A 25,218-nucleotide genomic window follows, 5' to 3' on the forward strand; every position below is an offset into this window, starting at 1 on the left:
ACCAATAACCATCACATCAGAGTATCTGGAGTGAGATCTAGGCATCAGTATTATTTTAAAACTTTCAGGTGTTTCCAATGTGCAGTTAAGATTAAGAGTGCTCTAAGCCAGTATTCTCAAACTTTTAATGTGCATACAAATCCTATAGGGATCTTATTAGACTCGGGTGGGGTCTAAGATCCCACATTTCTAACAAGTGATGCCAGCGCTGCTGGTCTAGGGACCAGACATTAAGTGGCAAGGTTCTAAGCCCTTGATTCTCAAAATATGTTCCCTGGACCAGCAGCATTAGCAGCAGTATCTGGAAACTTGTTAAGAAGTGTAAATTTTGGGGTCTCACCTGGGACTACTAAATCAGAATCCCTGGGGTGGGGGTGGGGGCCAGGCTGTGGTTTAACAAGGCCACCAGGGGATTCTGATGTGTTCTCAAGTTTGAGAATCACTGCTTCCACTACCTCCTCCCATCCCTCACCCTACCTCTTCCATCCTACTTTCCAGGTTAGTTCGACATAGAGGCTGGGCTCAAATCCTGCCAGATGTACCATCTTTAAGTGCTGCTGTTTCATACTAGCAAGAGATAACCCTGACCAAATATACATGACTCTGAACTTCCCTGTTCATTTCTATAAGTGAGTTACACTTTAGGCAGAAATAATGTCAGTAATCTGGAGAGAACAGATATCTCCTCTAGGAAGAAGAAACAATTTCAGTCACCTCTCCCAAGGAACCAGAGATTCCTTAGAAAAGATAATTTTTCTCAAGCAGAGATTCCCAACATAAAATTAGTTACTTCGATACCATTCTATTCGAGGACTGAATTTGATTTACAATTGACAAACTTCTAGATCTTGAAGAATATTATTTTGTTTTCACAGAGATATGAGGCTACAAGGCTGTTAGGTATGGGGACGAGTGAAGGAACAGGTTGTAATTTGCACCTGAAGGAAAATGTCTATCAAAGTCGTATCAAGGTGATCATTCTGGAAGTAAGTTCTTAGGCACCAACCTCAGCAGAGCTGCTTAGTCTCTCTGTGCCATCTGGCAAAGTTTCAATGACTTCAGAGTAGGCCAGGCCCAGGGTTTGGGCTAAGATGGTGTCCTCTGAGCTAGTACTGGGAATTCCTATTCAGAGGAGAAGAAAACAAAACATTTCCTTCACAAGTGCCCAAATCACAAAACAACTGACAGTACTGACACCCAGCTTTAGCTTCTTAAAGGAGACTATCTCTTGTAGTTATAGAAGTTTTAAAACCACATCACATTAGTTGGAAAAATGGAACACGGTGTTGGAGAAACCCACTGCCAAAACGCAACTAGTTTACCATATTGGTATTACTTCCTTTAAGTCTTTTTCCTCTGCTTAGTTTTTGTTTTTGTTTTTGTTTTCAGACAGAGTCTTGCTCTGTTGCCCAGGTTAGAGTGCAGTGGCACGATCTCAGTTCACTGCAACTTCCACCTCCTGGGTTCAAGTGATTCTCATGTCTCAGTCTCCTGAGTAGCTGGGATTACAGGCGTGCGCTACCACACCTGGCTAATTTTTGTATTTTTAGTAGAAAAGGGGTTTCGCCATGTTGACCAGACTGGTCTTGAACTCCTGACCTCAAGTGATTGCCCACCTCACCCTCCCAAAGTGCTGGGATTACAGGTATGAGCCACTGTGTCCAGCCTATTTTTTTTTAATAGTTACAATCCTAATATATACATTTTTGAGTGCCTTTTTTTTGCCACTGAAAATCATAAGCATTTGTGGAAGCCTCTTTCTTGAATTCCCTCAGTGGCAGAGGGCAGTGGGGTTCTCTCAAGAAGCAGAGCTGACTCCTCCAGCATTTCCTAGCAATCCTAGAAAAATCCACTCAGTCAGGAAGTCAAAAACTGGTAACTATGTTTTGTTCCCAAAAGCAACAGCACATTCTAAGTAGACATTTATTCTTTAACCCACATATGTCCTTGAGGAGAAGTTGAGCATTAATAAATCACTCACCCAGGGGGGCCAAGGCCCGCTGTTTTGGCTTCGGGTACTCATAAGAACGGGTTTTTTTTTTTTTTCCCAGCTCTTTGGTTTTGTTAAGGGCAGGATTTCTCAACCTTGGTACTACTGACATTGTGGACTTTGTTGCGGGGGCTGTCTTGTGCATTGCAAGATGTTGAACTGTACCAATAGCACTCCCTGAGTTGTGACAAACAAACACGTCTCTAAAATTGCCAAATGTCTCCTGGTGGCAAAATCTCCCCTGGTTGAGAACCCCTGCTACAGGGTCATCTGTAAAAGCTGCTGACATACTCATGGATACAACACATTGTGTGAAAACTGAGAGATAAAAAGCTAAGGGTGTTGCACAAGGTGCTTAAGTCAGATCTCGGAACAACGCCCTAAAACAGTGGTTGAATGTTTGGGAGACATGTTCTAAAGCTCCCAAACATGATGAAAAGCTCTGTGACATGATGGAAAGTTCTGTAGTGTTCTAGCTGAGATTATAGACAAAATGCATCTAATGCATTGAATAAATGTTGAGTGGAGTTGAAGAATGAGGACAAATGGCAAGCAATAAATACTACCAAAAGGTGTTCATAGTCAAGAAGGGAAAATAGTCATCTACTACATTCTAAAATAGAATTTGGAAGAACTCGGAGTAATGTTTAAAAGGAGACACTGTAACCACAAAATGTATTTGGCCGTATAAAGAATGCCTGAGGCCACGGTGGTAGTCCTGTTGTGCTCAGTTGAATGTGAACTATTTCTAACAGTGCAGGTGGGAGGCAAAAACACCACTTTATCTCCTGTTTATTTCTGCTCTTGTTCTTCTTGGAGGGCAAAAAGCAAAAATTTGGAAAAAGTTAATTATGAAACTATGGGAAATCAAGACAACAGGAGAAACAGGTTTCCATATGTACCTAAAAAAATCCGATTTTTTTCCTTCAAAACTCTCGATATTGTGTCAGTAATCTGATTCAAAATATCAAACAAACAAACAAAAAACTCCCCCAAAAGCCACATCAATAAAAACTACCTTTGTGTTTATCCCGGCTGGTTATATTAATAAATTTTACTAATTGTAAAATGCATAAAAGTAACAAAAGGAATTATTTCTTTAAACAACACACTTTCTAGGTTTAAATGGTTAGAAGAGAGTAACATCGATTTTCTGCTTTGACGTTTCTTCAAACAACTTCATCAAAAACTGATCTGAGCGTTATGAGGGGAAAAAATGTGAATTTAAGAAGAAATGCTATTTCTGTGTGCCAGGAAATAGTGTGGAAATAACTTTCTCTGCAAGGTTTTGGGACTCTGGGGACTGGCTGGAATCTACAGTAGGAATGTTGGTAATGAAAAATGCACAGGTCTGTCCTAAAGAAGGCAGATTTTGGACAGAGCTGTCTTTAGGTTCCCTTCTCTTTGTTCATTCTCAGACTTCCTGTTACATGACGATAGTTTAGAACGCTCACGAATGAGTGAGGCTGCCAAGGACATCCAATTTACAGTTCTAAATATGCCTTCAATTTTACTGCTGTTTCACAATCCTTTTCTTGAATAGCTCGAGTTCGCCTCCTCCACAAAGCCTTCACCAAAACCCAGCCCACATTGATCATTTGTGCTTCATTTGAACCCCCGTCCCAGCAGTTGCTGTTGGTTCTATGAGTTTTCTTTTCTTCCTTTTTTTTAAAGCTGGTAGTATAACTGGGATGGTTCTATGAGTCTTGAAATTGGATTTTCATCTGAGTTGCATTGTTCCTCGTATCATATGTACAAGTCTTAACAACAAACTCTACTGGCAAGATTTGTAGGTCAGATATTTCTTATTATTCTCAGTAGCAACTAGCAAAGTGCAATATACCTAGTATATTTTCAAAATGTAGTTCTGAAACAAGGGATGATTAAATGAAGGGCTATTCATTTTTATCAGGAGACAAATCAGACCATGGAATCTATAGTCAGATCTTCCAGATGACAGCAACAGGGGAGTATTTTGACCCTAAATCTGCAAAATATACTGTTGTGGTTACATTTTAATAGCTGCTTACCTATTTTTGAATCCAGAGAGCCTTCCAAGTCAGCTTTGGCCAAAATAACGACAGGGACCTCCTGCTGGGTGAGCATGTTCACAGCCATCACGGGCGTGAGGCAATCTGAAAATGAGAGCAAATAACTGTGGATGCCACTCAACTGAGACACCAACACCATCTGAATCTCAGAGGAAATAAGTGAGAAAAATAAGCACTAGAACTTCTGTGCTTTCTGCTAATTGTTAAATAAGTTGTCCTTTGAAGGGTATTAATAGATAATTCACACCAGTGAATAATCAAAAGATTAAATACGCACATGAAAAAATGTTCTTCCATGCTCATGAAAAGTGAAAAAGCACTTTTTCTTTCCAGATGGTAGTAATGACATTCCCATCACTGTCTTTTCCTTTTGAAAAATACCTCAAATATACAGAAGATGAGAAACACAAGGTCTATCTGTAGTGAAACCAGGGACATCAGAAATTCCAAACCATCATAACACTTGAAGATGGAAGTAGAGAGGGAGTAGAAAATGATTGAGCAGAAAGGAGGGAAGAGATTTCCAGACATCCTAAGACAAAAGAGTTCCTACCCACTTACCTTTTCCTTAGGAGATACTAGAGAATGTGTTCCAGCAAAATGAAGGGGTAAATCAAGAAAGAGACAGACATAGGATCCAGGAAACAAGGGATCCAACAAAGAAAAAAGTATGAGGACACTCACAGAACAAAGACAGAGGGAAGTTCTAATAGGCCAGGTTGCAGCAGAGGCCTGGAGAATGACCAGGTCAGATCTGAGCAGTACACAGTGCCCCAGGAAACATCTTTGGGAAAATAAGGAAATGGATAGACTACCTGGCAGGTTGGAACGTGCAGAAAACTGCACTGAGAGGAGTTTCAAAGAAATATGGGGGGTGTACAGGAAGACTTAGCCAGAAAGTCAAAGAATACAAAGTAAATGAAAAAAAAATGAAGACATTATGAACTCTAGGAAAAATAAAAAGTTATATAAAAAGGAAAATGTATTTGGCTCAGTTGAACAATATTTATGTGGCCCTAATAAAACACTTAATTTGGATTTATTCTAACATTGTATTATTGTATTATGTTACAATACAATAATTCTATTACATTGTATTATTTAAAATAACATCTTATTTTAAATTTTTATTTATATAATTTTTTTTTTTTTTTTTTTTTTTGTAGAGACAGGGGTCTTGCTATGTCACCCAGGCTGGTCTAAAATTCCTGGTCTCAAGTGATCCTCCCACCTCAGACTCCCAAAGTGCTGGGATTACAGGCAGGAGCCACTGTACCCAGCTAACACTGTATCATCTTAAATGAAGTGTATTACAACTACTGTAACAAGGAGACAAGCCATACGTGCATATATGTGAATATATGGAGAGCTGGAAGCATAATGACCTAAGTAAAGTCCCAGTGGAAGAAGAGATGAGAGATGGTAGACAATTAGTGAGTTCACTTGACTTAATTTACAATATAAGCAATTAACAGTTATAACTTATGAATTCTTACTATTTATAATACTTGGCATGTTTTAAGATTTCATGTAATTATCTACTTTGCAAACCCCAAAATTAAAATAAACCTAAGAATTATATCTATATTTATTTTTAAAATTATTCTTAAGATATTTATTTATTTAGAAATAGGGTCTCACCCTGATCCTCCCACCTCAGCTTCCTGAGTAGCTAGAACTGCAGGTGTGTACCACCAAACCCAGCTAATTTTTTTTTTTTTTTAATTTTTTGTAGAGCCAGGATCTCCCTATGTTGCCCAGGCTGGTCTGGAACTACTGGGCTCACGCAATCCTATCATTTTGGCCTCCCAAAGTGCTGGAATTACAGGTGAGAACCACTGTGCCTGGCCAGGGTCTATATTTCAAAGAGTAGTGACAGACTCTACAGGCATCTAAGCCAGCTCTTATCTTTTATCACCTTGGGTGTCAGGAAGCACAGAATGAGATATGGTAAGGAAACAGTGAAATGCAACCCCAACGGGTCTCCAGCCAGCACCCATGGTACAGATGTATTAGCTGGAAGACACCTGTTGCTGCAGCTGGCTGAGTGCAGACTCACTTCTCAAAGTAGAGACCCATATTTCTGATTCCATACTATCTTTTCTTTTCTTTTTTTTTTTGAGACGGGGTCCCACTCTGTCACCCAGGCTAGAGTACAGTGGTGTGATCTCAGCTCACTGCAACCTCTGCCTCCCAGGTTCAAACAATTCTGGTGCCTCAGCCACCCAAGTAGCTGGGATTACAGGCACATGCCACCACACCCGACTAATTTTTGTATTTTTAGTAGAGATAGGGTTTCACCATGTTGGCCAGGCTGGTCTCGAACTCCTGACCTCAGATGATCTGCCTGTCTCAGCCTCCCAAAGTGCTGGGATTACAAACATGAGCCATTGCACCTGGCCTCCACACTATCTTTTGTCAAAGAAGAAATGTGTATTTGCAAATTTTGCAATTATAATATGACGTTATCAGGAGGCTGGGAGGCGAGGGGTGGTAGAATAAAAGTCACTAGGTAATATCTAGAACTGGTGAATCAAAAGACAGCAGTATAGGCATATATGGCACATGGACAGGCATACAGATAGGGACATCTATGCCAGAGAAACAGCAGGTGGCACAGACTACCAGTTGACCCCTGCACCTGCCTCCTCTTCTAACTCAGCAATAGAATGTTGAGTTGGACACATGGCTATTGTGTTTAGCTAATGGAAGCACTGTTCAGCCTCCCTTGCAGCTAGGTGTGGCCATGGAGGATGTGCAGAAGCAACTGCTAGGTCATGGCCTCAAAGGGAAGGAGCATGCGCTTCTCCCCACCCTTCCCCACTTCTTACTTCACTGGAACGCAGATCAAGTGTAGACCAACTTAGAAACACAGAGAAGGACAAGACTCTAGAAGGGCAGAGCAGGAAGACAAGACAGAGGATAACTGCCCTAACCACACACAAAGTAGACTTATCACACATGCTCAAGAGTTTCATGTAGGTAGAATAAACTCCTGTTTAAGCCTCTGTCATAGCCACTGAACTTGTATCCTACGAAACATATACCTAAAATAAAAGTGTTTGGGTAAGGAGGCTGCTTTTATTGTTCTTGTTATTATTAGTACTCTTTGACTTTTCATATAATATATGTATATCACTTGGACTTTAAAAAACAAATTAGTTTTTAAAAAGAGATGAAAATTAGAGTGATCTTGCAGTATTATCATTTTATATCTGATAAGTTAGCAAAACATTTTAGCAAGGTGACACTAATGTTTGTGAAGTTGCTGTGAAATGCATACATCATTGGATATGGCACTATAAATTGATATAACCCTTTCAGAAACCATGTAGAAATAGAAATCAATAATAGAAAAATAGAAAAATTTTTGTAACTTTTGACCAAAAAAACCCCACACTTGGGAATATCTCCTAAGGGAAATTCTATGAAGCAGAGAGCCATGTGGACATAAATGGTCACAGCAGTTACCTCCATAAGAGCCCCAACCATGAAAAAAGCCCAGTGTTCAACATGACGGGAAAGATTTAGGATATTAACGTACATTGAGTTGATAGGACATTATGTATGGATTAAAACACAATTGTGAAGCCTGCATAAAAACACAGAAATGTTTTCTGATAGCATATTAAGTGAAGGTCAGAAAATAAAGAGGCAGAAGCAGCCTGACTTTTAAGGTAATGTGGGAACGTGAGTTAAAAAGTAACATGACCATGTGCAAAAGAATGAAGTTGGACCCTTACTTCATGCCATATACAAAAATTAACTCCAAATGGATTAAAGATCCAACTGTAAGATCTAAAACTATAAAACTCTTAGAAAATAAAATACGTATAAATCTTTGTGGCCTTTTATTAGGCAACAGTGTTTTAGATATAACACCAAAAGCAAAAGCAACAAAAGAAAAAATAAACAAACTGAATTTCATCAAAATGAAAAACTTGTGCTTCAAAGGGCACCATGAAGACAAACTCTCAGAAGTGGAGAACAACTTAGTAAATTACGTATCTGATAAGAGACTAGTATCTAGAATATATAAAAAATGGTTAAAATAATAAAAAGACAAACTAAAATTAAAAATTAAAATTAAAATGAATTTTTTAAAAGGGACAAGAGAACTGAATAGACATTTCCCCAAAGAAGACATATAAATGGCCAATAAACACATGAAAAGATGCTTGAGAATGTTAGCCATCAGGGAAATGCAAATTAAAAGTACACTGAGGTATCACATCATATTCACTAGGATGACCATAATCAAAATGACCACAGACAATAAGAAGTGTTGGTAATGATGTGGAGAAACTGGAATTCTCATACACTGCTGGTGGGAATGTAAAATGGTGAAGCCACTTTGGAGAATAGTCTGGCAGTTCCTTAAACTTCATGGCCCAGCAATTCTACCCCTAGGTATATTGCCAAAGCAATAAAAACATACATCCACACAAAAATCTTTATTAATGTTCATAGAAGCATTATTTATAACAATAGTAAAAAAGTAGAAATAACCCAAATGTCCATCAATTAATAAAATGGATAAATAAAATGTGGCCTATCCATACAATGAAGTATTACTTGGAAATAAAAAAGGAAAGAAAACATTATGCTAAGTGAAAGGAGCCAGACAATAAGATGACAAATATTATATTTGATTCCATTTCCATGAAATGTCCAGAATAGGCAGATCTACAGAGACAGATGGTAGATTAGTGATTGCCTAGGGCTGGAGATTAGGCAAGAATCGGGGAGGGATGACTGCCCAGAGGGTCTGAGATTTCTTTTTGGGATGATGAAAATGTTCTAAAATTGACTGTGGGGATGGTTGTATAAATTTGTGAATATATTAAAAACCATGGAATTGTATATATTAAGTAGGTTATTATATGGTATGCTTAGTTGTTACAAAAGAAAGTAATATAAAAAAATGTAGTGTACTGCTTGAAAGAGTTGAACTGCTTCTTATTACATGCGAAAGTTATATTATACCAGTTTCTCAGTTGGGACAAAAATTGGTCTTTGAACTTAAATATTAGCAGATTTGCAATGAATGCATGGTAGCAGCTCACATGCTATACCTGGTCAAAATCTATTTCCTAGAAACAACACAATTAAAATCCAAAGTTCCTGAATAGGTCTCTAGCGTTCTCCATATTTCTTGTTTCCTTCCTAATTACTAACGTGTTCAGTAATCACTCCTGTGCTAGTGATGTGATGCAGGAATCCAAGAAAGTCAAATCTGAAGAAACTGAAGCATTTCACAATAGTAGTTAGATAACAGCAAAACACTTCAGTAATTACAAAGGAAACATTCCGGACAAAAAGGTATCTGTCCTTTGCCCTCAGGGCACCCACTGGAAAGAAGGCAGGTCTCTCACACCCTCTGGAAAAACAGATAAATGACTTTCATTTGGTGTTCACCAAGGCAGCAGTCCATATAACTAGTTCCTAGGGATACTGCATGGAAACAGGGCTCCGTGGTCAACTGGGTGTGACAAGAGTGCCTATGACTTCCTCTCTCAGACAGTCGCAGTGCACATTAGCACAGCAAAGGTTCTGAGAAGTCCAAAGCAAAGATACCTGTTTATTTTTGTTTATTCCAGATTTTTTGAGCACAGAAGCTTTTCCCTTCACATAACATCAAAGAATTCTACTTGAAACAGTTTGATGGAAAACCAAACCATTACCCTAGAATTACAGATCTGCTCTCACCCTTTGTCCTCACCCCATATGGATACTATGGAGACAAGGGCAAAACAATAGTGAGCAATTAATTATTACTTAATCTCCTGGGGCTTCCAGGGAGGCTTTTCCTCTCTAATGTGCCTGTAATGTGTCAATAACAACAGAGTTCCAAGTTGTCCTTTAGAGAGACCTCATCTGCCCCTTCAGCAAAAAATGCATTGTGTAGATAGTTGGTGACTCAGAGCTGAAGTGTGGGGTTCCAAAGCCCCAGGGTTTGAATATTTTAATATTAGGAATGCAAGAAAAGATTTCAGGAAAAGACAGAACAGCTTCTAGAATTCTGATGATATTTCCTCATTGATGCCTTTTATGGTTTCTAGTTCCTATCAAGTCAGAGCTTACATAACATGACTTAAGTCAGATTTGGTCAGCTGAGAAAAGGAGGCGACGTCAATGATTATGGAAATAAACTAAATTTCAAGAGCTCTAGGGGAGCACCTTGCTTTTTTTCCTCTCTTAAAGGAATCTGTGCCAAATTAAGGATGCTAAGCACAAAACAGTACATTTAGTCAATAACCTCGGCAACCCAGTTGGCCAGGCTAGAAATCAAGAAATCATCTAGGGATCCTCCACCCTCGCAGCCTTCCACAGACTTCTCAGACCTGTTCCCTCCCTCCATCCTGACCCCTGCTGTTCTGGGGGCCTCACCATCTCTTTCCACAATTAATGGGGTCAGTCAGCCTGCCACTCTAGCATCGCCCTGGCCACATGTGTCACTCTCCTCCACAGGGCCCCTCAAAGCTCCTTCTCTACCCACAAGGTCCTCCAAGACCACCTTGGCTGACAGCCCCAATACGTGCTCTGCCAGGAAGGCTAAACTTACAAAGCTTACGTGACCTTCCTTAAGTCATATGGATGGATCTAGGACCAGAATCTTGGTCATCTCAGGCCAAATCAGGAGCTGATATGTAGAAATAAACTTAGCAACTACAGGAGCTCATGTTTGAGAATTGAAACTCCTGCAAGTGATAAATTTAGTCACAACTGTGTTCTGCCATGACACTCGGTGGTCACTGCTTTAACACAAATCATCCTTAAAATCTGACATTCAATGAAAAAAAATGAGGTGGTCAGCAATGGTAAATGACAGCAGTGATACAACATCCTGGTTTAAAATGTAATCCCAAAGGCCAGAAGAGGCATAAATCATACATTCCTAGGTAATCTGAATTCACCTTTTGGGAACATTGTATTACACTCAATGCACTGTACTGGCCTTCTGTGACTACGATGTCAAAAATCCAGGGACTTGACGTGCAAATTAATCTAGAGATTTTGAATATATTGACATCTGAAAAAGAGTATTTCTACTCTGAAAATTAGAATTGGAAAATTTTACTGCCAAGTGTAATGTTCCATTTGGAATAATTTCAGAGATTATTAAAAAGAGGGGAGAAAGTAACTAATGAGCCCTACAAATGGAACATTACACTTGGCACTAAATTTGCCAAAATGAAATGACTAGGCCAGGTCAGGTGTGTCGATATCCATGTGTTCATGAAAACAGTGCTGTTTGCGTGTACTAAAAAAATTTCTCCATTTCCTACATATGAAAATGTTTTGAATTTATACAGTGCCTTTCATCTCAGGAACTCCATCCTCTATAATTTGTTAGCTCATTAACAAATTATAGCTCCCCTATTAATAGTACCTTATTTTCATTTGTGTCCCCAAATTAGCCATAAGAGAAAATATAAGGGCTAGAGATGTTTACATGTTTTAGTTTTTCAATTTTAGATATTATTCAACCACCATAGCCCTCAAGGAATATCAAATTGCTCATGACAGTAAAACTATGAGATTTCCCTTTAAACTAAACAGTTGAAACATACCCAGGTTTTCTTTTGAGCAAGGAGAGAAAATAAACCTGAGAGAGATAGCTATATTGGGCTTTATAAGCACGCATAGAAATTTTAACTCAAAAGACTCTTTTCTCTATTTCAATGCATATTGCAAAGAGGTGAAACTGAGAGGTGACATCTGCCTTGTGTGGGGCGAGTGGCATATGCATCTGGCTGTCCTCTGTTCTGCCTCTCTGGGGCATCCAGTTAAGACTGGAATGGCTCATCTATGCCCCACCAAGAGTGCACGCAGCAGGCTCTTTAGAAAGTGCTCATCGATTTGAATACGGCTTTAATGGTCTAAGTAAACAAAGTCTTAAGCAGAGAGAAATTGGGATGACATTGTCTATCTCTCCAACCTAATATTAGGAAATGTTTCATTCTGGTCATTTCAGAGATGGCAACTTAATATCATCATCCAAAACATTTTTTTAGTCAAATGCTATTTCAGACCCCAATAATTCAGATTGTATACTTTGGGTTGAAGTTTATAGTTCATGAAAGAGAATAGGGATGAGATATTTGTGGAAATATTTAAATTACTTCAGAGACTTATTTCTAACTTAGAATGGACTTCTTTTTGCCTACCCAGGCTTCATATCCCCTTATCTGGTAAGAGCCCTCAAGTTTGTTTTGGAGAGCTCCCCCTCCCTCCCTGGGGACAATCTTTGTGGTCTACCAAGGAAGGTGCCTGGCCTCTCTTTGCCAAGAAAGCGGCTGGGGGCCCCAGTTACAGCAGTCAAACACCTTTCCCTGCGAGAGGAGTCTTGAACCAAGTGCTTCAGGCACTGAAGGCGGGGTTAGAGGCGAATTACTGACAGTGGCACTCAGGGGACTGTCTGTGAGTTCCTGCTCTCCAAACTCTTGGGACTGCACTCTCCAAGTCCTCTTTTGGACTGGCTCTTCAGCTGTTCCTCTAGCAACGGTCTTCCCCACAGCCTTCCAATGTGTTCCCCCTTTCCTCTGGGTTAGTCAGAGATGGAATCTGTTGCTTGCAACCACAGAATCTTCAAATCTTCACAGACCAAGTACAACTTGATATGCCAATTCTAGGTCAGCTTGATCCATTCATAAAGCAGGTATGTTAAAAATCCATATGGAGCAGGACACTGCTCAGATGACCACATGAATTCTTTAAAACAATAAAATTGAGTTGGAAAACTTTGCTCTCATTCTTATGGCTTTCCTCTGGTCTCTGACAGTGTAGTTTTAGTTGATGGTGAAATTATAAATTATAAGAAGATTCTATTCCTAATCGAATAGATTCCTATATCTTCTCCTAATTTATAACTAGGAGAAAAGAACTTTAGATTATACTGAAAGGGAGAGAGCTGAGCTTTCAATCAGAAGCTCAAGACACAGACAAACTAGTAACTCATGGAGAATACCAGGGGTAATAAAAATATTTTCAGAGCTCTTTTTTATCCTCATGTTTCAAAATAAAAACATAAAAAATAAGGCTAAGGCAAAGAACAACCCATGCAAGATGATATACAGGAAAGGACCTTGAACTCTGGGAGGTGCCATCCAAATGTAAGGTAGCAATCCTACCACCTGAGCCATAACTTGCCAACTCACCTTTGCCAGGGACAAGGGCCATCCTCAAGGCTTCCTTCAGAGAGCTGTGCCCGTGTAGGAGTCTGTGGCTGGGCGAGATGGCCACGTGGGAGGTGCCATAAATGGCTTCAGGGGTGGCCGTATAGGCAGTCAGCTTTTCTCCCGTGGCTTGCCCATGAACCTGGTGGTAGGAAAGAACAGTGATGTCATTTCTCAGTCCTCCCTTTGGGCTGTGTTGCTCCCTAACTGTATCCCCTTCCCCTTCCCTCCTCATTCCCCCACAGTGACCATAGCTCTGACCATTGGGCCAGGGATGTGGGGATTGAGATGGTGCCTGGCAGAAGCTGAGAAGAGGATCACAGTTCCTCTTTCAGAAACACCCCCTACCACTTGCCCCACACCAGGCATGCAGGCATTCCCAAGTTGAAGGTGGTCCAAGAATGCTCAGAAAGATACTTTCCTGGTTTTTCTGGCTCCTTTGTTTACAAATCAAAAATAACTATTAGTGTTACAGTGTTTGTGTTCTGAGAAAAGAAGCTGTATTTTCTTCAAGGATATAAGGGTAGAGTAAAAAAAAATAGAGGCATCTACCTTTCTAACAAGAAAAACAGGCACCAAGGTTATTACTGTTTTGAAGAGAGAAAGGATGGCCTGAGCTGAGTTCATGACTATGAGTCCCTAGAGCTGGTTAAAATGCCTTTTAAGGAAGAGGCACACATTAGCCATCCACTGATTGCCAATTAATGTGACAGACATGGAGGACACAGAGTGGACAGGTGCTACTTCCTTCATTCATTTATTCAAACACATTGACAGAGTACCAATGATGAACTAAAAGACAGTCTACCATGTGGCCTAACTGCCAATTAGGTGTCACCTATGGAGCCAGAATTGGGGACAAAGAGGCATAGATTTGGCCTACCCTGTACGACTGAGATGCTTCCTTCCTGAGACACTATGTTGCCCCATCTCATTTTCAGGTGGGTCCAGGAATGGAGATAAAAATATGTTCACAGTAAAATGTTGGGCAAAGAAGAAAGTGTAGAAGATATTCCACACACAGTAGCTGGCAGGCCCAGAGACCCACACTGAACGCTAGTTAAGAAGCAAAGGCCTTCGACATGAGGACCAGACTCAGGCAAATGCAAAGGCCCTGAAAGAGATGGCCTTGCAGATTTAAACACAAGTCACAGCAGGACTGAATTTCAGAACTCTCGCCACCTTTTTGGGAAAGCAGTAAGAGGAAAAGCTCAGTCCAGGATTTGTTATAGAAATGTTTCCAAAGTACACACTCCCTTATGGGAGGCTTTCCATGTTTGCAGTTGGAGTAAGTTGGATCACTTTTGTGAGGAGGCTGCACAGGGAATTATGAGCTCAGTGGCAAGCGGCAGGTGCTTGCAGACACCAGGTATGGTTGTCAGCAGGCAAGAGTCTAGAAAGGAAGGTTAACTTTGTCTCAGCTGCTGCTTCCTCCTCCTAAAGGTTTTGACGGGGACGAAGGTGAGGGCAGGTTTGACGCTAAATGAACAGAGCAGAAAAGTCTTGATGACAGAAGGAGAAATCAGAAGGATAAAAAAAGAACACCTAGGTAAAAAAAAATCCATAGAACAACTCTCTAGTCAGTAGAGACAGAGAAGTTTTAGGGACCCCTTCTAGAATAGGTGGGCCTTATGTTGTGACCTTTCAGCAGTGTTTCCGCAGCAGTTTCAAACACAATCCCTAAGCTGTATCTAGTTTTGAAATGATGTCACAGTTAGCTTCTGCTTCCCTGGCTTTTAATCTGCTTTGTGACATGAACCCCTTTGAGACTACAATGAAAGTAATGGACCCATTGCTCAGGAAAATGCCCAAACATTTTGCACATGAAATTTCAGGGAGTTCATGGACCCCTGAAGACCCTCTGTGTCTGTGCTGTCCAATATGGTAGCCAGTAGCAATATGTGGCTATGAATCATAGCACTTGAAATATGGCTAGTATATACTATAAATGTAGAACACAGATTTCAAAGACTGTACTAAAATGTAAACTCTTTCTTAAATAAATCATTTTTTATTGAGCTCATCTTGAAATGGAATCATTTTGGTTGTAATGGGTTAAATAAAATGTTATTGAAATTCATTTCACCTGTTCTTTGCACTTTTAAAAAATGTGGCTACTAGAAAATTTTAAATTGTGCATGTTTGGACTGTGGTGCTGTGGAGTCCCAAGTTGCTGATTTACTCAATAAGTCCCAAATGTAGAGGAGATTTGTGATCATGAATTGCTGGAGCTGCTATTACTTAATCACCTTTAATGTGAAGTCCAGGTGGCAGCCCACACAGTCCCCGATCCAGTGGGCTTGCATGCCTTTTATTCCATACCATTCTGGAAGGTCTGCCAACGCGTCCTGCATGGCCTGTGCAAATGAAAGGAGAACAAAGAAGTAGAGGCACAAGGCTTATTTAAGAAAAAGCAAATGATTTGCGGCTTGTTCAGGTAGGAAAAGCAGGGACACTAAAGAAGATTCAGGATTTAGCTCTCTCCTTGTTCACTAAGTCAGAGGGAGCCAGGAAAGGTTAGAAACAGATGCATTCATTATGACTCAGTTCAGTGAGATGGGTTTGACCAATTTCGCTGTCCCGAGTGAGTCAAGGTTTCACGGAAAGAAGAAAATTAACAAAGGTCATAATTCACATCTTTGGCAAGTGTGTTTAGTACGTTCTCTCCCATAGTCTAGGAACTAAAAAAATTAAGTTCAAGTTTATGAATTTTGAAACTCTAAGTCATTCATGAGTGTTCCACAACTAAACAATATCATACATAGGACATTATAAATTTTACCTTTGCATTTAAAAAGTATTAATTTTATAAATATATAAGGGAAACATGACATTAATTTGTATAAACATTTGCCATTAGAAACACACACTGATTTCCAACTTGTCTACTTTTAATCCTAAATTCCTTTAAAATGGAGGTCTTTATATAAATTATTCTCTATGGCCTCAAGCACATACCAGCCCTTATTTGATAATGAGATGTGTTCCTTCAACAGATGGATTTAAAAGTCAATCATATTTGTAATGTGAAGATCCCAATTTTAAATTCCTTTATATGATGGTTAATAGAGGCAATATAACGATGCTTTGTTTGGTGTTTTATAATTCATAAAGTGCTTTTCATATATCTCTTCTCACACTCTGGTATGGTAGCTCATTTTCAGATGAATAAACTTATGTTATAACAGGTTATGTGGCCCATGCAAGGTAATAGGAATTGATGAGCCAGGACTAGAACCTAGATTTACTAACAGTGTTCTTTCTGCTACAGCACAAAGATTCTTATGTTAATGTATGATAAAAAAAAACAACAGGCCAGGTGCAGTGGCTCACACCTGTAATATCAGCACTTTGGGAGGCTGAGGTGGGTGGATCACCTGAGGTCAGGTGTTTGAGACCAGCCTGGCCAACATGTTGAAACCCCGTCTCTACTAAAAATACAAAAATTAGCAAGGCGTGGTGGTGCTTGCCTGTAGTCCTGGGTACTTGGGAGGCTGAGGCAGGAGAATTGCTTGAACCCTGGAGCAGAGGTTGCAGTCAGCCAAGATTACACCACTGTACTGCAGCCTGGGTGACAGAGCAAGACTCTGTCTCAAAAAAAAAAACAAAACAAAACAAAACAAAAAAAACAAACACACACACACACACACACACACACACACACACACACACACACACCCCCAAAGCATCTTTCATATTTGTCATCTATGCAAACTATTGCTTTAAAATAATTCAACAGACTAACTATATACTTGTTTTGTATGATCACGCATATTTCATTTTACAATAAAAATGTAAAGCAACAACAATGACAAAAACATAACTGCTAAGTTTGGTATTGTGTAGGCTGCAACTCTTAATCCCACAGTGCTCCTGATCTGAATTTGGAAAGTATGGCACAGGGAAATGTTAGCCTGTGATCTCTATGGTTCAACTGCAAACTGATTTTTCTTTATATTCCACACAGGGCCTGGCCCAAAGCCTAGAACTGTGCCTTATCTTGGGCAAATGCTCATTAAATTACCATTTAATTCCTTGTACTCAAGGGAGAGAATTAGAGAGCAGTACTACAGAAGCAGATCCCCAGACATCTGGGAAGGGAAGTAATAACCTTTGTAGAATACTTCCTAAGTACCAGGCACTTTTATGTATGTTGCCTCATTTAATCTTCACATCAACAGCACAAGTCAAGTAGCAATACTCCATGTCCCAGATGAGGAAACAAGTCTCAGAACTTTTCCCCAAGTCACTCCACAAGTATAGGATAGAGCTGTGGAAGCAACACTTGAAGCAAGATGTAGCTGACTCCCAAGTCTATATTCAGTCTGATACTCTGCTATGCAACTACTACTTTATAACAACAGTACTTAAATTCAGCTTTCCCCTATCTGTATTTCAGACGGTTTCAGCTTATCATACTCTAACTAAAAGGCATGTATTAGAGATCCATCTGCTTCTATTATCTTATTTATATTTTTATTTTATTCCTAGAAGGAAGACTCTGGTCATAGAGCCATGGGGCTGACATTGTCATCAAAATCCCCTCTTTATAGATGAGGACAGACAGGCCCAGCAGAGAGCAATCTGCCCCATATCACTTAGCTAATTGGAACCAGGCCTGAGACCACTGTACTCAGGTCTCTTGGTTCATTATTCAGCTTGAAAGGGGACAAACTTGCCACCACATCCCACTCCCTTCCCCACTGACACTAAGGAGTATAACCAGTCATAGGCTCAGTACAGTTTCAGAACACTGTGGGGTGACCCAGAGGCACAGGATCAACTGGCTTAAATGCCACACCAGATTGATAGGCTGGAGATGCTGGTACCAATGGCAGCAACGGCTTAACCAGACCATTTTGGGAAAACACTGTGGCTGTGCCGTTGTTCTCCCCTAATTTCTGCCTGAGCTTGGATCCCCAGCTTTCTCATTCAACTGTGAGTAACCTGATTCTCTTCTAATCAATTCCTCCTTGGCTTAAGTTAACCAGAGTAACTTTATGTTGTTTGCAACCAAGTTGCCTAACTAAAATCAATGGATTATAAAAGTTTCAACATCCTGATACATATATACCTATATTAGCTGATATAGTAATGCCTCGATGTCATTGTAGCAAAAGTAGAAGATCTTGAATATGTTAATTATATACTAATATGTTAATAAACAATTAATCTTCTGATAAAATTAAGTACCCTAGAATGCTTTTCAATTTTTAGAGCAATGTAGGGGGTCTTAAATGTCAACAAGCATGCAAGTATATTATAAACTTTGAAAATGACCAATAGCTTTTCCTCTCCAAAGACCAATGAGGCTCCATTTAACTTCCAAGCAAATCTATATGTGGTCTAATGGGATCTGATGTCTTTCCATCATATCAAATCCACATTACATGATCTGAAAATTGGCTTGATCTCCCTGACTGAATCCAATTCTGATAGCAACTTTACATCCATTCCTTTAGCAGCATTACTGAGCCACTAGTATATTCACCCTCTCATTGTGCTTTTTCTTCTAGATGTAATCATCAAGGCTGGGAAACTTCTTATGGAGGTACCTTGCTTAAAATATTCAGATCTTGATGAAGATGACAGATTCAAACAGTATGAAATGTGAAGTTTTCATATGCTAATTCTGTAACAATGCCTGCTTAAAACCTAACCAAATCTATGAATATTTTTAAAAACTAAAAGAAATTTTTAAAATTAACTAAATGAAATCAACATCTCGAACAACTCTGCAAGCTCTTTTCGGTCCCCACTGTATAATAAACACATGATTCATGACTGTTTTCTGATGAACAGGGCTTCAGAAAGTACCTTTTCCAATAGCTGCTGATAACCTCTCCTTCAACCCTGGGCTGGCCCAGACCAGGACTCCACCAGCATAAGATGTGAGTAGTAATGGTGCTACAGCTGTTTAAAGAGCTGTTTTTGTTTGTTGGGGGTTTTTGTTTAGTTTATATCCTTCCTTTTTTTTTTTTTTTAGTGTTGTAATTACAGTGATAGATGGTATTCGCCTCATTTCATGCCTTTACATCTGGCAGACAGGACTGGTATGTGTACCTCTTCCATATACCGGCCAATCTTAAAATCCCACTGGCTCACAGAATCCAAAAACCTGGGAAAATATCAGGTTTTCAGATTCTTTTTAAAAGTGCTATGAAACCTTTTTCAAATCAAATCTGAGGGAACCCAATATGTAAGAGTTGAAAGAAATGCCCTTTCTCTCCTCTAACTCCTCAGTACTTCCCTATCGACTCCCAAGGCTTTGAAACACTTTGGAAATAATTAACTTATTCAATGCCTCTCATTTAATAAATTTTAAAAATGGGGTTGAGAGGTCATGTGATTTCCCTAAACTCCGTCAGCAGCAGATCCAAGATAATGAATTATCCAGATCGTCTGATCATAAAGTTTCCCTGTGGTTGCTATTTGGCCTATATAGAAGTAATGTGGTTTGCAAAGGGGCCTTAAATCCATTTGTGCTAGGATGTGTCTGAAAAGACTGCCACTGTCACTCTAGGGTACACCATCTGAACGAAGATGTTTGAAGAAATTGAAACAGAACTAGGCATTCATGAGTCAAGGTGAGCCAGTGTTTAAGAACATGCACCAATAAAAGATGGGCTGAAGTAACATCCAATCAAAAAGGTTTTAGTAATACAAAATATAATCAGGAATAAGAGAGAGAAAGATTAAAACTAAAAAGCTGGGGATAAAAAGAGGATTAAATATAACACGGCTAATATGACTTTCTCTTCAAAGAAGCAGAAGTAATACTAAGAATAAATCCATACTTCCTAAGAGAGAAAGTTGAGCTGAAGCATTAAGAACAAGGTACGACATGACCACAAATGAGAATTCTAGAAAAAGTGGGTTGAAAACATGATACATTTTAGAAGACCCAGGTAAAGAAAAGTGCAAGCAAACTGAGAAGTACAGACCCTTTAAAACAAGTGGATGTATTAGCTACTAAGGGAAGGGTGGATAATCAAAAATCTTAAGAGCTGGACACAGATTTGAGAGAATGGAAGACACAAGACTGAACAACAACATCTAATTAAAATGTACACTTTTTAAAAGCTTGACACTTAGCATACTTATAAATCGGTGTGATTTGATTTGCAATTATTTTTGAATTATGATTTATATATATTTTTCTAAAACTTATTCTTGTTGCCAAAATTTCTTTATTTTGGGGGGGGGGGGGAAGGCACAATATATATTTAAGTTCTAAAAATGGAAAACCAATTATGAAGGCAGCAAGATGTTTAAAAATATAGATATTCCCTCTAGAATATGCTGGAGGAATGACCTTTCTCTCGCACTCTAGTCCCCTGTCCTGCTTTGACTCTGGCATGAAGATTTATACATTAAAAAAACCCGGCCCGGCACAGTGACTCACCCCTGTAATCTCAGCACTTTGGGAGGTCGAGGCGGGCGGATCACCAGGTCAGGAGCTTGAGACCAACCTGACCAACATGGTGAAACCCAGTCTCTAACAAAAATACAAAAATTAGCTGGGCATGGTGGCGGGTGCCTGCAATCTCAGCTGCTTGGGAGGCTGAGGCTGGAGAATCGCTTGAACCCAGGAGGCGGAGGTTAAAGTGAGCCGAGATAGCGCAATTGTACTCCAGCCTGGGTGACAGAGTGAGACTCTGTCTCAAAAAAACAAAAGACAAGAAAACCCATTTGGCATGATGTCTACCTTGTTTGACTTTAGAGAAGACATGACAAATACATAAATATAATAAAGCCTCCCTATGATAGCCCTGTGTCAACCTCTCATTGAAATGTGATATGTATTCCAAGCAAAATCCATTTGTTGTAGCATCACAATGCAAAACATTTATTTGCAAATACCATTGTGCTATCCAAGAATCTCAATTCCAAGCAGGTGCTGTTAACCCAGCAGGGAAATAATCCGTTCTGAGCAATGCATCCTGCTAATGATATATGACTTGCCAACAAGGTGTGGTTTCATGGGATTTCAGGGCAAGAGGAAAAGAGGCACCAGGCAGCCACACATACAAGTGCACAGCCCAGAGCTATGGGAAAGAGAGGGACAAACCAAGTGCTTTATAGAATAGCTTCCAATAAAAGGACTCCTATACATGTAAATGGTGTCACTGGTGCTAGAAAAGAAGGATGTGCTTTCTAGGTATGCCCATCAGGGAATGCCCTGGGGATTTCATTACACAGCTCCATGTACGTGCTCTGTGGAAAAGGATGCAGTAAAGGGAATCAGGAAGTATGGCAGCAGCCAATTTGACTAATCTCTTCTTATCCATATATCCACTCAGGTTACATTTATCCATCTTTTCTTTCCCCCTCTGACCCATCTTTTCAGCAGCAGAACAATTCTAATTCCACTAACTTTGGAGAGAAGGTGACTACAGGTTCTCAAATGTCACCACCACACTGCTAAGAATGCAGACGATGAAGGCCAAACTCTCCTAATGACAGAGCCACCTGTCTGATGAGATTGCTTCTGATTCTCAGAGCCACCTATGTCACCTCCCTGCCCCTGGGTCTACAAGATAAGAAAGAGGCTCCCACAGGAGAGGGAGGGAGTAGTCAAATAGCTACAACTTGAAAATTGTCCTCAGCCTAATCTGTGGCATTAGACTATCCTTGCCTGAAAAGTGGTCTTATTCCAGGAAAAAAGGGGAGTCTTGAGGGCAAGGCTGAAAGCTTTTATTGGTCTAATCATGAAAAACAAAATGGCAACAGCCATCCCAGGGGACATTCTACTCACTTACCTTCAAGTTGGAAGCCTCCCTATAGATTGAATATTTGCAAGAACATAAGACCATCCCTTTCTAAGACACTCAGGTCTAAAGAAGATGTGTAAATAAATGATGATATAACCTGGATATCATGCTGTTTTATTTTATGATTATCAAAATGATAATAATCTTTTTTTTTTCTTTTTTTTTTTTTTTTTTGAGACAGGGTCTCACTCTGTCGCCCAGGCTGAAGTGCAGTGGAGTGATCTCAGCTCACTGCAGCCTCGACCTCCTGGGGCTCAAGTGATCCTCCCACCTCAGCCTCCTGAGTAGCTGGGACTATAGGTACATACTATAGGTGAACACCACCACATGCAGTTAATTTTTGTATTTCTTGTAGCGATGAGGTTTGCCAGTTGCCCAGGCTGGTCTTGAACTCCTGGGCTCAAGCGATCTACCCACCTTGGCCACCTTGTTGAGATTACAGGCATGAGCCACCTTGCCCAGCAATAATCTTTTTATGGAAAATTTGGAAGAGAAGAAGAAAATTAACAATTACCCACAATTGGTCAAAATACCCAGGGAGATGACTACTAATATTTTGTTTTATATCTTTCCATCCTACTTATATCGCATCTTCTATTCATTCTAAGACATACATTTTCCCAAAAACTCTGACATTGGGACATGTCTTACAATCAGTGGTATCTTACAATATATTGAGAGCATTTTTCTTTCTTAATGGAGCATTCAATTTAAAACTAATCATGTCAGGATTGATAAAATCTAGTATGTGTGTTTGTATATATGCTTTTACATAGTTAAAAGCATGTTGTTAATATACTCTTTTAAAACTACAGAATGTATTTTACCTGAGTTTTCAACCTTATTACAGCTCTACTGTCTCTATTTTGAGCAAATCTGACACTTAGAGCTAGCCATCTGGTAGCAGTAAGCAAATACACAGAGAGGTGGAAAGGTGCTGTGGAAAAGTGTCTCTCTGCATAAGAGAATGGTTATTTTGAAAAACACAGTATTGACATGTATGTATCTGTTAATGACTATTTGCTTCCTTCGTAGCAGCAGCCACTGGATCGGTCTTTACTGGTCTCTCTGCAGCTGGGCTCAGAAGAACCCAGGGTAAGGACAGAGCATTGGAGTAAATAATGACAAAAGCAAGACAGAGAGGACAATGGGTCAATTCCATCAAGAACAAAACAGAAAACCTCTAATCACCACACTTTCCATTACCTGGCCATTTGTGCCCATTCTGTACTTACTGCATTTCCTATCGCTAATGCGCTGCCTTCCTGCAACACACGCTGACTGGCTATTGTCTGCACATGATTCTCAGAAATACACGGTTGCTTGGGAACTGTCCCCAAGAGCAGTGGTAAAGAATGCAGGTGAAACCCCATCTCTACTAAAAATACAAAAATTAGCCGGGCATGGTGGCAGGCGCCTGTAATCCCAGCTACTCAGGAGGCTGAAGCAGGAGAATCACTTGAATCTGGGAGGTGGAGGTTGCAGTGAGCCGAGATTGTACCACTGCACTCCAGCCTGGGAGACACAGTGAGATTCGGTCTCAAATAATAATAAAAAAGAATGCCGGACTGGGACTGAGGAGACCCAAGTTGGGTTCTGGCCCTTCCCTGCTCTTGGCACCTCAATTATAAAATAAGATGTGGGCTGGCTCAGCAATTTTCAAGGATGGGACACACACCTCAGGATGGCAATCAGCCCCCGGGAAGGAGTGAGGAGGACATGATGTGGGCTGCTCAAAATAAAGCAACACCTTATTCATTTATTTTAATTTGTTTCTAGACATCATATTGATTTTGCAATTTCAAGCAGCAGTAAATGCAGGCAGGAGGGGTTTTCTGTTTATTTGCTTTTATGTTTTTCAGATCAGGGCAGGGATTAAAAAGAGACCCGAGCTAAATGATCTCTCAAGTTTCTTCTAGCCTTGAAGTTCAAATAACTCTCCAAGCTAAAGAGGTTCGTTGGTGACACTCACCAGGCCTGTGCAGCGATCCCTGAGACCCCTCAACAAGAGGCTAAATACATCTCTTCCCATGGAGTCCAGGCTGACACCTCAAGAAGACCTGTACACCCAAGAAACAGGAGCTCAAAAAGGCCACTCAGGGTTCAAAAGGAACACACAATGCTTTTCTATCTTTATGGTTCCTGATCAAATTTACAATGTATTTCATTGTCCATATACCATAAGAAGTATACTATTAAATTATTTCTTCCATTTTTCCTTTGCAGTCATTCCATCTTAGAAACAAAACATGAAAACCTTTCCCTTTGCAGAGCAGGTTGCTGACCCAGAGACTGCAGAAGTTTTCTTTTATTCTCATACACTCTGGAGTACGTGTGCCAAGCATAGCTGTCTTTATTTCCCTGACAGGGAGGGACACTGGAGTGTGGGCAAGAAGTCAGGGCTAAGGGAAATAAGATGATGGTAGAGAATTGACCTAATAGAGACTATATACAGATGTGACTAGGCACTGGTGGGGGACATCTGGGAGGTCAGCAGGAAGGCCCTGCATTCAGGGAGGGAAACCCGATGGCCTGTACTGTCTCTGTACCATTTAGAAACACCACTGGTTTCTGAATCCCAGAGCGAGGGCCCAGCCCTGTACCAACCCCTGGCGGACCTTTCCTGGAGGAAGTTCCCTCTCAGGCCTGCTGACAGCCAGCCAAGTGCCTCCTCCCAGCATCTCGCCTTGGCCCTGAGCTGTTATTAAAGATTTTACTCCCTCTATTCAGGCAGCTTTTTGCTTGCCTGGGAAGTGACAGGGAAAAGCCAGCCTCAAGCTGTCTACTTTTCTGTGGCCTCTGTGCCCTTCCTACCCCTGCCCAGTCCCATCCCTAGAAGGACTTCTGAGGGGCTGGCTCTCCCAGTAACAACTTCTACTTGGTCCCTGCAGCACTGGCCACTCTGGCCAGCAATCATGCTGAGGAGGGCTGAGAGCATAGGATGGAGGATAGAAAAGAAGAGAGTTCAATTTAGAATAGCTTAGGAGAGAAAAGATGCTAGAGAGGCAGGGAAAACAGAAAACAGAAGCAGGAGATATTATGTAAGAAGGAGCAGAATTTAACTATTAATTAGCTTTGTGAGACAGGGAGTCGAAACCAGATCCCTGGGACTGGGAGCAGAATCTACTGTAGCCAAGAGAAGAGACAGCCACGGCATGGGGGAGAATCCTGGCAGGGAGGCTGAGGGCTCTGAGGGTGTGGCTCAGCACTGGTCTGAGAATAAG

At 40.4% G+C, this 25,218-nt stretch overlaps 1 protein-coding gene across 4 annotated transcripts in view; it reads right to left on the reverse strand.

The window, feature by feature from the left end:
• LARS2 (leucyl-tRNA synthetase 2, mitochondrial) overlaps positions 1 to 25,218 on the reverse strand; it is a 161,182-nt gene that overhangs the window by 60,042 nt on the left and 75,922 nt on the right. For all 4 annotated transcript variants that reach the window (XM_054480414.2, XM_054480415.2, XM_063661971.1 and 1 more), the window contains 4 exons: positions 15,470 to 15,577; positions 13,203 to 13,362; positions 4,021 to 4,125; positions 1,007 to 1,122 (listed from right to left, as the gene is read on the reverse strand). In XM_054480414.2, coding sequence (XP_054336389.1) covers positions 1,007 to 1,122; positions 4,021 to 4,125; positions 13,203 to 13,362; positions 15,470 to 15,577 — 489 coding nt within the window. The remainder of the gene's footprint in view (positions 1 to 1,006; positions 1,123 to 4,020; positions 4,126 to 13,202; positions 13,363 to 15,469; positions 15,578 to 25,218) is intronic.

Source organism: Pongo pygmaeus, chromosome 2, assembly GCF_028885625.2.
Source record: "Pongo pygmaeus isolate AG05252 chromosome 2, NHGRI_mPonPyg2-v2.0_pri, whole genome shotgun sequence".
NCBI classification, from domain to species: domain Eukaryota; kingdom Metazoa; phylum Chordata; class Mammalia; order Primates; family Hominidae; genus Pongo; species Pongo pygmaeus.